This window comes from Onychostoma macrolepis, chromosome 01 (genome assembly GCF_012432095.1).
Source record: "Onychostoma macrolepis isolate SWU-2019 chromosome 01, ASM1243209v1, whole genome shotgun sequence".
Taxonomy (NCBI): domain Eukaryota; kingdom Metazoa; phylum Chordata; class Actinopteri; order Cypriniformes; family Cyprinidae; genus Onychostoma; species Onychostoma macrolepis.
Genome location: NC_081155.1, coordinates 12959216 through 12973504, shown reverse-complemented (window position 1 = coordinate 12973504; position 14289 = coordinate 12959216). Strand labels below are relative to the sequence as shown.

General features: G+C 36.7%; 2 protein-coding genes across 2 annotated transcripts; both read left to right on the top strand.

The window, feature by feature from the left end:
- Window positions 1–747: 747 nt before the first annotated feature.
- Window positions 748–4885, top strand: rnf11a (ring finger protein 11a). The gene is made up of 3 exons (XM_058775186.1): window positions 748–1226; window positions 2223–2392; window positions 2982–4885. Exons 1-3 carry the CDS (start codon window positions 1128–1130, stop codon window positions 3151–3153), a joined length of 441 nt encoding a protein of 146 aa, XP_058631169.1. The 5' UTR covers window positions 748–1127; the 3' UTR covers window positions 3154–4885.
- A 280-nt stretch (window positions 4886–5165) lies between these two features.
- Window positions 5166–13019, top strand: get3 (guided entry of tail-anchored proteins factor 3, ATPase). Its single transcript, XM_058790469.1, has 7 exons — window positions 5166–5436; window positions 6237–6384; window positions 6895–7043; window positions 9796–9946; window positions 10085–10192; window positions 10285–10482; window positions 11366–13019. Exons 1-7 carry the CDS (start codon window positions 5294–5296, stop codon window positions 11492–11494), a joined length of 1026 nt encoding a protein of 341 aa, XP_058646452.1. The 5' UTR covers window positions 5166–5293; the 3' UTR covers window positions 11495–13019.
- The last annotated feature ends 1270 nt before the right edge of the window (window positions 13020–14289 follow it).

Here is a 14289-nt window from a genome sequence, read left to right as displayed (position 1 = left end):
TAAAACTATTTATTTTTAAAGCATCGAAATAAAGAATAACTATACGGAGGGTTTTCAAAATAAATAAATAAATAGAAGCGTCTGCTAAATGAATAAATGTAAATAGAAAAAGATCATATCAAGTTCAAAGTTTTACTTTTCAGTTATGTTTATTCAGTCAACTCTTTTGCATACAGTTGTAGCCTACATCTTTTTTATATAGGCTATATATATATATATATATATATATATATACACACACTTAAGAAAGTCAATAAACATAAAATTGAACAATAATTAGATTAAAACATGGTTTAATATTGCTCCTTTTGGTTTTGTGTATGCGAAATTTACCAAATAAAATCATAAGATTCACCATGAAAATTAGTTATATTCAATATATTAACTATATTTTTGATTCAAAGTATATAAACATTTTTTTTGCATGATATATAAAAATTACAGTTTAAATTATACAAATTAAATGACAATAACATATATAAAAAAAAATCATCCTATTTTTTTTTTTTTTAATTGCAGCGGTCAAAAAATAGGCAATATTTTTCCCCTGGCTCTTCTGAACAAAACAAACAACTTTTATTCATGTCCAGTCTTGTTTATAAAGTATAAATGCAAACATATATGTTGTGAAGAGTTTTAAAAATTCTCTTAAAAAGAGAAATGGGTTTCCTTGTGTTCAAAAACGTGTTGTTATAGTATTTGCGTCAGCGTTCAGTACAAAAACTACAATAACCACAAGCCACAGATCAACCCACTTCCGGTCCAAGAGTTTGTAAACAATGAAAGGAGATATGGAGTCGTCAAGAGGTCTTACCTAAAAATATTGCCCTGTACAGGCCATAATAAATGCATATTATATGTCATGCACGCCGTGCACAGCCGTAAGGATTAAACCAACCGGGACGTATCGGTTTTTAAGGATTCCCGCTCTTTTAAACGTCTTTTGTGTGTGTGAAAATCGGACAGCTGACTGGCGACGCGTTTGTTTTTCTACATACTAGACAGACATCAGACACAACGGGCTGCCGAAACAACGGTCCCTAAACACAACCGAGCACTGGCGAGTCTTTCAAAGGCCACCTAGACGTGATTTTGGAGGGTTTGTCGTGTGGTGCAGGGTCAGCTCAATGGGGAACTGTCTGTCTTCTCAAGGCGCTGATGATCTGTCCTTGCTTAACGAGTCCGAGGGGGCGAGTCTGCCTGGAGAGCCTCCGCCACCCTACCAGGTAAAACATAGCCTACTAGACCACAACACTGTCATTCTGCTGTGTACAACACAGGCTGGACTGCCGACAAGCTCGGATTGTGTGCCATATGTTAGAGTAGTAATAGCAATGGCTATGCAACTGTCTGATATCGATCTAAAAAAACAACAGGAAAAGTTTGCTGTAACGTTAGGCAGGTTTTGAGAAATGCAGTTTGTCATCAAAGATATGCATCTTTGGTATTGACTGTGATCTCTGACTGAAAAAATGTACCATGACTGTAACATGATACAATGGCATTCTAGGTTATAAAATCATATTAAGGTATAATAACAAAAAGGTAAATAAATAGTGTCTATTATCATAAGATCAGTCTTGCATATATAAATGGTTCTGGACTTGCAAAATTTTTACTAAAATAATTAGAAGAATAATGATGCAATTTTGTTTTTATGAAAAGTTTGGATTTTGTAAATAAAGAAAAAATGTTATTACGTTATAAATTTAAATGAATTAAATCATTAATCTTTCCCCCCGTCATTTCCATATAATGTCAATCTAAAATGAGAGAGAGAATGGGCAAATAAATCAAATTTATCTTTTAAAAATGTAATCAATTAAAAAATCATTAATCTTCATATTCTTCACATATATCTTCTAATGGCTGCATTTACAGGATAGTGTCAATGAATATTTTTAGTTTTTTCTTTTATTTTGTTAAACTACACACTTTTAAAAATAAAGGGTTTTTGCTGAGATGCTATAGAAGAACCATTTTTGGTTGCTAAAGGAACCTTTCAGTGACCAATTCTTAAAAGAACCATTTTATCTTTGTGTGAAGCCTTTTTACACTATAAAGAACTATTTTGTCCCTATTTTGAAAAGATTGCATGGTTGTCGATGCCAATAAAGAACCTTTATTTTTAAGAGTGTGAAGTTCTAATAAGCCCTTCTGTGTGCTCTAACCACATGTGGATTGCATTAATTATGTGTGATCAAACGCTCTCGTGACCCCAGGAGCGGGCGCAGGTGCCAGTGTACCATCCTACACCCAGTCAGACGCGGCTGGCCACTCAGCTGACAGAGGAGGAGCAGGTCCGTATCGCTCAGCGCATCGGCCTCATCCAACACCTGCCCCGAGGGATCTTCAACCCGGGCTCAGAGCCGTCAGACAAGAAGATCAAAGAGTGCGTGACATCCAGAAAACACGTGAAAACTAGTGCTGTCAAACGATTAATCGCATCCAAAATAAAAGTTTTTGTTTACATAACAAATGTATGTGTACTGTGTTTATTTATTATGTATATATAAATACACTCACATACAGTATATATATATATATATATATATATATATAAATTTTATATTTATATTATTAAATTTTATATTATATATAAATATATTTAATATATAAACATATTTTTCTTAAATATATACATGCATGTGTTTGTATTTATATATATATATATATATATATATATATATATATATATACATAATAAATATACACAGTACACACTCATGTAAACAAAAACTTATTTTGGATGCGATTAATCGTTTGACAGCACTAATAAATACATGTAAATATTTTCAGTATATATACTGTATGTGTGTGTAATTATATATATAAGAAATATACACAGTACACACACACACATATATTATGTAAACAAAAACCACTTTATTTTGGATGCGATTAATCGTTTGACAGCACTAGTGAAAACCACTTTCTAATTTAGCCGGCTGCATGTAAAAATGTTTGCCATCTGCTCACAGGTGTGTGATCTGCATGATGGACTTTGAGTACAGCGACCCGATCCGGTTCCTGCCCTGCATGCACATCTATCACGTGGACTGCATTGACACCTGGCTCATGCGCTCCTTCACTTGCCCTTCCTGTATGGAGCCCGTCGACGCTGCGCTGCTGTCTTCCTACGAGACGAACTGAGAGTGCCTGCGAAAAACCCAAGAGACGTGCCAATGAGTCTGCCAAGAGCCCCGAAACGCTTGGGACAGTAGATCGAACAAATGAAGGTGGTGTGACTGTGTGTGTGTGTGTGTGTGTGTTCAGAGACTGTAAAAATGTCCAGTGTTAAACTTAAAAGGCCCTGGAAGGATGTTTAAAACCTCTCACTTGCATGTCAAAGCGCTTTTCGAATACATATACTACATGTAATTGATGTAAAAGTGAAGTTTAGCAAGTTGGAAAACCATAGAAGCATCTCAAAAGCCAATGCAAATGAGTAAATTAGGGTTAAATAAATTTAATCATATACTTTTTTTCCTTTTCGTTTTAACCAAATTCATGAAATGTGCAATATATGCGAGAGGGACTCATGTCCTTCTGATTGGATGTGGAACCCGCCCATCGCCAAAATCCCGCCAATGAGATCGTCCTTTGCTGAATTTGACAAGTCTAGAGGGCGGAGTTTCATTTCTGCAGGCTGTGAATGTGCCTTTTACGGCTCACAATTAGAACAGGCTGAAAAACCTTCATTACATGAGAGAAACCGAATTTACGAGAAAACATGTGCTATGATAATGTTTAAGCTCGTGGTGCACTAACTGGTGCTTGAGGTGGTAGTTTTACATACTTTTCCTATAATTTTCTCCGATCTCTTTCCTCGATCACTATGGATGGGTGCATCCACATCTAAATAGCTTAATAAATGCATTGTGATATGTCATTTCGTGTGTAATCGTCATGGGGTTGGTGATGAGGTTGTTTAGTGGTAGTTTTGCCTTGTCAGCTGCTGTTTTCCAGGTTCTGGGATGTAAGTTGCCTTTTTACACTGGTTTTGGATCATCTTTCCCCTAAATGCTTGTTGTTGGATCCTGTTTGTCCCCACTTAGCTTTGCCTTGCCTTGTCTGTTTGGATAGATCCGTGGGGACCGTCTTCAGTAATTTTCTTTCTTTATTTTGGAAGATAATATTAATGAGACAGTCACCAAACTTTGTGCACCTTTCAAATGTTGCAGACTTAAAGTCAGCCTTTACAGTGGAAGCTTTAAAGTTATTCCTTGTTGTTTTCCTTTTTTTTTTTTTTTTTTTTGAACATGGGAAAAAAAGCAGTACATGCTTCGGTAAGTTTTGATACTGTTCATAATGTCTTTGAGTCTTTTCTGTATGTTAGCTGAATATATGATCTTATACCTGTCACAGTTTGAACTGCTTGTGCAAAAAGGAAGATTTTCACCTTTGTTGTTTTGTTTGCTCAGTTATTGTGCTGGATTAATCATGTTAATCGGACTGAACTGTGTTAAGAGCCCCATGTTTAGCCTGAAACTGTATTCATAAAATATTTCATCCTGCTCAAGCTTCCCTCTGTATCTCTGTACTGAACCATTGTGACTTAAAATGTGATTGAATACCGAGAACAGTGTCGGAAAATCTCGAAATCAACCTGTTATTGCTCTTAGATATCATATTGGATGAATTACTTAATTTTCTGTTAATGATTCAGAATTGAAATGTAGCTCTAGCACAACACAAATGTAAAAATAAATGTAATAATTCTGTGAAGTACAATCACGACATTATATTTTGTTTCAGAATAAAATTAAATTAATTTTAAAAAAGAGTCGCTTGTTGGTGCCATAAATGTACGTTTGCCAACAAAAACATTACCAGACATACTATTAAAATGATGTGTTTTGTTTATGTGGAATAATGGCACAAGAATAGTATTATAATACAATAAAGGTTGCCAAATTCTTCCATATCTACAAGTTTTGTGTGATTCTGTCTTCCCAATACACAAATGAACAACGCACGAGAAATATTTAACTATCCGCTTCTCACCCAACATGTGATATTATTATAAGAAGTGTGTTTACACTTATAACTAATGAGAAGTAAAATCTGAATAATCACTTCTGGAATATTCTCGTTCAATGAAAGAAGTTGGTACAGTCCGGCTGAGTCATCAACGTAATCAACACACTTCCGTTCGCAACTGGCCACCCTACACGGGCCATTTTGGAGCTACGTTCTGTCCATTCTAGCGCGGTGTTTCTGCTGTTGCGGAGCCAAAATGGCGGAGTGTGTAGCTGCAGCTTTGGTGTATTCCAACTGACTTGAGCGCAAGATGGCAGCTTCAGTGGAAGACGAGTTTGAGGATGCGCCTGATGTAGAGCCTTTAGAGCCGACATTAAAGAATATTATAGAGCAGAAATCACTCAAATGGATATTTGTTGGTGGGAAAGGTGGCGTGGGCAAGACAACATGCAGGTGGGTGAATAAACGTCGGGGTTTTACAGCTGAGAGGCTGTTAGCTGTCAGTGCTGCTTTAGCAACAACATAGATTCATTAGTCATTCATACATATTTTCTGCGTTACTGTATTAAAATACGGGTGAAAAACCCACTGATACTCATCAATGTGTCTCTTAAAATGTATGTTCAAAAACGAGACAATGACAAAACAATTCTCTAAATATAATCGGCCAGCCAACCTTACATGAGTCGAGATGGTTAATTATGATATTCATAAAAATACCAAAGTGTAGATATTTTTTAAAATCCTTTTCTATGTGAATAATAACAATTCATTAATTATTTGTTAAAATATTACAGAAAGACACATAAATGAAAGCGAGTGATATTAATCATCTAAGCAGCTCATATTTACATTTTATCATAAAATCTCTGCCATCTATAATACAGCCACTTTGTTATTCAATAATAATAATAATGTGATTTTTACTGCAACAGGTGTTTTGTAAATGGCAAAATTAACTAAATGTGTTCTTACATGAACTAATTGACCATTTGTGATTAAGTTCATTTGTCATTTTTGGTTTGCTTATTAAAGAAAACATACTGTTTTATCTGAAAAAAAAACAAAACATAAGATAAGAAACTTTATTGTCGTTATAATAATACACAAAATTTGTTTGGTAGCTCTCAGAGACCAGGCAATATTCAACATTTTTCTCGATCATAATATAATGTCATTCACAAATGCTGATTTCTGCTCTGGATGTGAATGATTGTATCTAGAGTAAGTGTTTTTGGCTTGCTGTGTTGCAGCTGCAGTCTGGCGGTTCAGTTAGCGGCGGTGCGAGAGAGCGTCCTCATCATATCCACAGATCCAGCACACAACATCTCCGATGCCTTCGACCAGAAGTTCTCCAAGGTGCCCACCAAAGTCAAGGGCTACGACAACCTTTTTGCCATGGTACGTTATCCACGGCTCACACTGTCTGCACTAAATGCTGTGTGTACACTAAAAACAGTGCTGTGACATTCATCAACATGACCTGCTCCGTCCACACACACACACACACACGTGAAAGAACTCTTCTATTAACTGCATCTTTTAGCTTATTTATACTGAATCTATAAATATCTAGTCAACAAACTCATTGTAAATATATTATGTCAATTTCAATTTGCAAAACATGGCAAATGCATAAACTCATGTGTGATTCGCTTCAGGAACTTGTGCTGTTCTTGCCAGAAATATAAATCACGTCCTTTTCCGTTATGACTGTGAAGATTTTGCAAGGAAAAAAGGAAGGGGAAGATGAAACTTGGACAAACGACGTATTATTATCTGGTTTAATTGTTTCTGTTCTTTGAGATATAGTTCGATATACCGATGTTTAATTTAGCTTTATGTAATCATGTTTAGGTGATGATATACATGAGGTAAGACTCTGTTCTCCATCATTGTGTCTGTCTGTAGGAGATCGACCCCAGTCTGGGTGTGGCGGAGCTCCCCGATGAGTTCTTCGAGGAGGACAACATGCTCAGCATGGGGAAGAAGATGATGCAGGAAGCCATGAGCGCTTTTCCCGGCATCGACGAGGCCATGAGCTACGCAGAGGTCATGAGGTCAGATTCACACAGCTTCTTGTGTTGCACTGTAATATTCTCATAATGCAATAGTTCTTTCTAAACTGCATCGTTTTGAAAAGCTCTAGTCATGGGGGTGTTTAGACCAGATGAGGTTTCGGCCATTAGCATTTCAAACGCTTCTTCAATAAAGAGTTGTAAGTCAAGAATGAAACAAAAGGGCTCCAAAATGAATCGCAGCATTAGAAAGTTTCCTTCAAAGCATCCAAAAGACAAAGATAACAGCGTGCCATGAAGTACTGTGAATTACATAATTCAGTAATGAAAACAGTAAATAAAAGGCGGTTTTATCTTGGCCTTTTAATGCAGTAACACTCTTCCACATCTAGATGGCAGACCACCCACAGTCACTGTTTACACCCACATTCAATACAGTCATTTAAGTCTTTTTGTTGTTTATTTAAAAATATGTATGAAATATGTCATATGTGTGGTATATATAATCATTAATTAATTATTGTTATTGATGTATTTATTAATATAATTATAATAATTATATTTGATTTATATAATAATTTTTATTTATTTATTTATCTCTTTCTCAAATATTAAAGTATTTCATTATAATAATAATAATAATAAAATGAAGTACTATTAATTCTATATATATATATATATATATATATATATATGTGTGTATATATATAATATATATATATGTATAATATGTGACCCTGGACCACAAAACCAGTCTTAAGTCGCTGGGGTACAATGGGGCAAAAAAGTATTTAGTCAGCCACCAATTGTGCAAGTTCTCCCACTTAAAAAGATGAGAGAGGCCTGTAATTTTCATCATAGGTATACCTCAACTATGAGAGACAAAATGAGGAAAAAACATTGTAGGATTTTTAAAGAATTAATTGGTAAATTCCTCGGTAAAATAAGTATTTGGTCACCTACAAACAAGCAAGATTTCTGGCTCTCACAGACCTGTAACTTCTTCTTTAAGAGGCTCCTCTGTCCTCCACTCGTTACCTGTATTAATGGCATCTGTTTGAACTCGTTATCAGTATAAAAGACACCTGTCCACAACCTCAAACAGTCCAACTCCAAACTCCACCATGGCCGAGACCAAAGAGCTGTCAAAGGACACCAGAAACAAAATTGTAGATCTGCACCAGGCTGGGAAGACTGAATCTGCAATAGGTAAGCAGCTTGGTGTGAAGAAATCAACTGTGGGAGCAATTATTAGAAAATGGAAGACATACAATAATCTCCCTCGATCTGGGGCTCCACGCAAGATCTCACCCCAGAACCACACGGAGGGACCTAGTGAATGACCTGCAGAGAGCTGGGACCAAAGTAACAAAGGCCTCAAATCCTGCAGTGCCAGACGTGTCCCCCTGCTTAAGCCAGTACATGTCCGGCCCGTCTGAAGTTTGCTAGAGAGCATTTGGATGATCCAGAAGAGGATTGGGAGAATGTCATATGGTCAGATGAAACCAAAATAGAACTTTTTGGTAAAAACTCAACTTGTCGTGTTTGGAGGAGAAAGAATGCTGAGTTGCATCCAAAGAACACCATACCTACTGTGAAGCATGGGGGTGGAAACATCATGCTTTGGGGCTGTTTTTCTGCAAAGGGACCAGGACGACTGATCCGTAAACGAAAGAATGAATGGGGCCATGTATCGTGAGATTTTGAGTGAAAACCTCCTTCCATCAGCAAGGGCATTGAAGATGAAACGTGGCTGGGTCTTTCAGCATGACAATGATCCCAAACACACCACCCGGGCAACGAAGGAGTGGCTTCGTAAGAAGCATTTCAAGGTCCTGGAGTGGCCTAGCCAGTCTCCAGATCTCAACCCCATCGAAAATCTTTGGAGGGAGTTGAAAGTCCGTGTTGCCCAGCGACAGCCCCAAAACATTACTGCTCTAGAGGAGATCTGCATGGAGGAATGGACCAAAATACCAGCAACAGTGTGTGAAAACCTTGTGAAGACTTACAGAAAACGTTTGACCTCTGTCATTGCCAACAAAGGGTATATAACAAAGTATTGAGATGAAATTTTGTTATTGACCAAATACTTATTTTCCACCATAATTTGCAAATAAATTCTTTAAAAATCCTACAATGTGATTTTCTGGGTTTTTTTCTCTCATTTTGTCTCTCATAGTTGAGGTATACCTATGATGAAAATTACAGGCCTCTCTCATCTTTTTAAGTGGGAGAACTTGCACAACTGGTGGCTGACTAAATACTTTTTTGCCCCACTGTATATTTGTAGCAATAGCCAAAAATACAATGTATGGGTCAAAATTATGCCAAAAATCATTAGGATATTAAATAAAGATCATGTTCCATGAAGATATTTTGTAAATTTCTTACCGTAAATATATAAAAACTTCATCTTTGATTAGTAATATGCATTGCTAAGAACTTAATTTGGACAAATTTAAAAGCGATTTTCTCAATATTTAGATTTTTTTGCACACTCAGATTCCAGATTTTCAAATAGTTGTATAGATATATAATTATTATTTTTTTCTTAATGTTATAATTTTTTTTATGTTTTAATGACCTTTTTTTTTTTTTTTTTAATAATTGATTTCTATTTGAATACATTTTTAAATGTCACTTATTCTTGTGATATCAAAGCCTTGGTGAGCATAAGAGATTCATTTCAAAAATATTACAAATCTTCATTATTTCAAACGTTTGACTGCTAGTGTCCAAAAAATTTTTTGTAATAAAATAATTTATTAATTTATCCCATTTTCTTCTTTTGTAGGTTAGTGAAAGGCATGAATTTTTCAGTGGTGGTGTTTGACACGGCCCCTACGGGACACACTCTGCGTCTGCTCAACTTCCCCACCATCGTGGAGAGAGGACTGGGCCGCCTCATGCAGATCAAGAACCAGATCAGCCCCTTCATCTCACAGGTAACAGCAGAAAATTCTTTGTAAAATAGCACTGGAGAATAGTGGAATATACAAGTGTATAAAAGTTTATAGAAAGTGTGAATGTTTATTTTAAAAACACACACACACACAATTTGACCTCCTGTCAAACCATTGCAGATGTGTAACATGTTGGGCCTGGGAGACATGAACGCAGATCAGCTGGCGTCTAAACTGGAAGAGACGCTCCCCGTCATCCGCTCGGTCAGCGAGCAGTTTAAGGACCCGGTGAGTGTCATGCCTCAGTAGTCTCTGTTAATGCCTGATCAGAAGGATTGGAAATGTTGATTCCTAAATGTTGACTTCTGTTTGGCATACAGGAGCAGACGACGTTTATCTGCGTGTGCATCGCAGAGTTCCTGTCTCTGTATGAGACGGAGCGTTTGATTCAGGAGCTGGCCAAGTGTCGCATCGACACGCATAACATTATCGTCAACCAGCTGGTTTTCCCCGACAACGAGCGGCCCTGCAAGATGTGTGAAGCCCGACACAAGATTCAGTCCAAGTATCTGGACCAGGTGTGTGTTTGTGACGAGCCGCATTTATACAGTACAGAAACCTCTGACAAGATTCCTAGTCTTAGTAGAAAGAAGGAAGGTGTCTGTCAGTGTGCCGCTTTGGTCTCAGAGTGTCTTTATGGTAAAACATGATCTGCAAGTTGTTCAGATCTTTGGCACCAATAGCTTTGTGGGCAGTGTGCAGACATATAGCGCCGTTGTGCTACGGGGATCTTTCCCGCTCCCACTGTGTTTACGCTATCCTATCATAATAAAAGCAAAAAATAATGTTATTCTGATCTAACCAGTGCATAATTTACTTTAGTTACATTTTACTGTACCTTCAGGAGTTTAAGAATCAAATCTAATTTCTTCAACCTTTTCCTCATTTCTTTCTTTTCTGCTCTATTTCTTCCTTTACTTCCCCTTTCCTACTTCACCTTTTCTTTTTCTTTTTCCTCTTCCTTTTGTTGTTTATACCCTTCCTTTTACTTTGTTTTCCCACCGTACCTTTTCCTGCTCCTTCCTTTTCCTTTCCATCTTCTCTTCTCTCTTTCTCTTTATTTTTCCTTTTCATTTTCCTTTCCTTTTCTACCATACGTTTCCTATTCTCTTTACTTTTTTTCTTTTTTTCACACTTTTTCCTCTTCTCCTTCTTTTCTACTTTTCCTTTTTTCTTTCTTTACATTTTCTTTCTTCCTTTTCCTTCCACTTGGTTTTCTTTGTAATTTTTCCACTTAATTTACCTTTCCTTTTCTTTCTCACTTCTTTTACCTCATTGTTTTTCCTTAATTCTTAATCCTTCCTATTTTTCTTTATTCCTTTTCCTTCTTTCCCTTTTTTTCTTGTCTTTTCTCTTCCTTGTCTTTCTTTCCGCTCTCTTTTCTCTCTCTCTCTCTCTCAGATGGAGGATTTATATGAAGATTTCCACATAGTGAAGTTGCCTCTGCTGCCTCACGAGGTTCGAGGAGCGGACAAGGTCAATACTTTCTCCAAGCAGCTGCTGGAGCCCTACAGCCCGCCCAAGAAGTGACTGAAATGATTTCCACGGATCAAACACACACTATTGCATCCCTCGTACCTGATACATGCATCCCTCTGGTGTTCACATCTCCACGCGCACCTTTATTTCCCCCTTTCGCTGTCTCTACTCTCTCTGGTTTTCTGGTCTTGTCATAACTGACGCCGCCATGTTGCTCCAGTCATCCGTTATGAATGTTGGCCGAGAGTTAAACGGCCTGTTTAGAAACAAAGTCTCGATGGTTCATGTTGCTTTGTAATGATGTATTTAAGCTTAAGAAACACTCATTCCTGATGCGTGTTCAAGAAAGGAGATTCATATTGATATCACCACAGGAATGTACATCTGGACTCTGATTCAATGGTTGAACATGAGTAGTATCGGTGTTAATGTCTGTCACTAGTGCAGTTTTACCCGGCACATCTGCTTTAGGATCAGTGAATGATAACATAAAGTTTTGTTGCAGATTCTGGTCAATATTATTAGACTTTATTTTGTTTCCTGATCTGGACTGCGTTTCCCGAAAGCATCATAAGTCTAAATACATCATAGACCCATTGCCACCAATGAAGCAACGATCAACTTAGGCTTATGATGCTTTCGGGAAACGCGGCCCTGGTCAGTATTGATGTTCAATGAGAGGGTCCAAACATGGGGGGATGATGCATATTTAGTGAGTTAAAGGGATAGTTCACTGCCAAAAAAGATAATTGTCTTTTTTTTTTTTTTTTTTACTCACTCTCATGTTGTTCCAAACCTTAGACATTTAATGCAATTCAAAATTGTTTCATGCAAAACTTATAAACAGCATACAAGCTTGTAAAAACAAGGGTGAGTAAATAATGACTACATTTTCATTTTTGGGTGAACTATGCCTTTAAACTTATACTTAATCGACTAATATTTGCAGTGAACCAAACTGTAATTACTGTGTACAAACATTGTGATTCAATTTATCTAATTTAATTTTTGCAGTTAAAGTGATGTATTTATATAGACTTGTAATGATTAAGATAATTTCCGTTCACATAGTCTATAACAACATTTATTTGAGAGATGTCTGTTTCTGGTTCTGGATTGTGAAGCATATATAGATGCCTTGTTCTTCCTCTCACTTGTGTTTTCCTTATCATTTGGCAGTAACATCTGCATGCATCAAAACACAGGAACGCACACACACACACACACCCTACAAGGATATCAGGAGCTTGTTTAAATCCACTGCTACCTTTCAGCCGAGACGACTATTACACAGTAATATACCGCGCTGGTTAAGTGTGTTTTCCTGCTTTTATCATCCTGTGGTTTCACGGCATGAAGCAGTGGGCTCCGTAGTTCATGAGAACCTGGGACAAGAATTCACAAACCCGACGGTATATCAGACCGAAAGATTTGGATCTTTTATCAGTTATTAGTCAGTTTTGCTAAAGTTTCTTTGTTCTCTTATAACTTGTTACTGCCTTTGCAAAGTTGGCTTCTTTTTCTAGAAGCACACCAGGTTTCAAAGCAAATAAAACCCTTTCCTCCATCTACTGCAGCAGGTGTTTCTGTTCAGTTATTTACGCAGAGGAACACTGAAAAACATCATTCAACAACAAAAAGAGTACCGCAGAACCATAAAAGGTTAAAGGTGGATTTTTTTGTACTGTATGAAATGACCCCAGATTAAATGCAGTAAAACCGTAATGTTGTAAGTTATTATCATTTAAAATGAATCTTTTCTTATATATTTTACAATATAATTCTTCAGAAATCATTCTCATATGCTGATTTGCTGCTCGTGATAAATTAATGAATTTGAGAACCATAGTTTTGCTTCATGTTTTTGTGGAAACAAACTGAATGGAAACAGCATTTATTTGAAATAGAATTGTTTTTTAAGATTTTAAATATATGTCGCCTTTGATTAATTTAATGCATCCTTGCTGAATAAAGTGTTAATTCCTTTCAAAATAAAAATCTTCCAGGACCCCAAACTTTTGATAATAAGAAAGAAAAGAAAAGGAAAGGTTTTCAGAGGAATGTTTTTCAGTACTTGTGCACTATATTCCATGCCATACAGCTGTTATTGTTTTGATGTAAAAGTTTTTTTTTTTCTTCTCCGATGTCATATAGAAATAACATGCATTTCATTCTGTTCCTCAAATCCATTGTACAGCTTCAAAAGACATGAAATGCACATTTACGGTACTGTTTTGTGGTCCTGGTCTTTGACTCTCACTCTACGGGAAAGAGCAGCTTCGACACTCTACAAAATAACTTAATTTAAATCCCACGGATAAGATATATTCACACTCCTAGAAATAAAAGTTCTTTATTGTTTGTTCTATAAATAACTTTTAATATCCATGGAACCTTTCCAATGCACAAAATGTTCCTTAATGTTCCCTGCATGCTTATTTGAAGAACCCAAAATGGTTCTATTGCATCGCCTTTTGGAATCTTTATTTGAATAGTTTAATCAGGATGATGTTTTCCAGTAAGTCGTTATTTCATTCTGGAGTGAAGGGTTAAGCCCTGAAGAGTTCAGTCCAGAGGCACGCGTTGGCACGTTTTCTGTATTTTGCAGAGATTCAGGGGCCACCTTTCATCCGTGACCCTAACCGGGACAAACAAGACCCCCACAGGGCCGGAACAATGCCTTTATGTCACAGGTATTCAGAAGATTACAAGAGAGAAAAGACTGACTATCTGTTCCTGTTTGTGATGTTACCAGCTAACGTGTTATATAAATTCAGAAGAGTCAATGACCTGCATTATGGTAAGATGAATGTATATCCTGCATTAATGCATTCTCGTTTAACTTG

Bases quoted from the DNA above. Each gene is read 5' to 3' on its own strand.
- get3 (XM_058790469.1), top strand. From the start codon at position 5,294: ATGGCAGCTTCAGTGGAAGACGAGTTTGAGGATGCGCCTGATGTAGAG. The intron at 6,385-6,894 runs GTACGTTATCCA...GTCTGTCTGTAG, and splicing joins ACGACAACCTTTTTGCCATG to GAGATCGACCCCAGTCTGGG. The intron at 10,193-10,284 runs GTGAGTGTCATG...TTTGGCATACAG, and splicing joins GCGAGCAGTTTAAGGACCCG to GAGCAGACGACGTTTATCTG.
- rnf11a (XM_058775186.1), top strand. From the start codon at position 1,128: ATGGGGAACTGTCTGTCTTCTCAAGGCGCTGATGATCTGTCCTTGCTT. The intron at 1,227-2,222 runs GTAAAACATAGC...TCGTGACCCCAG, and splicing joins AGCCTCCGCCACCCTACCAG to GAGCGGGCGCAGGTGCCAGT. The intron at 2,393-2,981 runs GTGCGTGACATC...ATCTGCTCACAG, and splicing joins TCAGACAAGAAGATCAAAGA to GTGTGTGATCTGCATGATGG.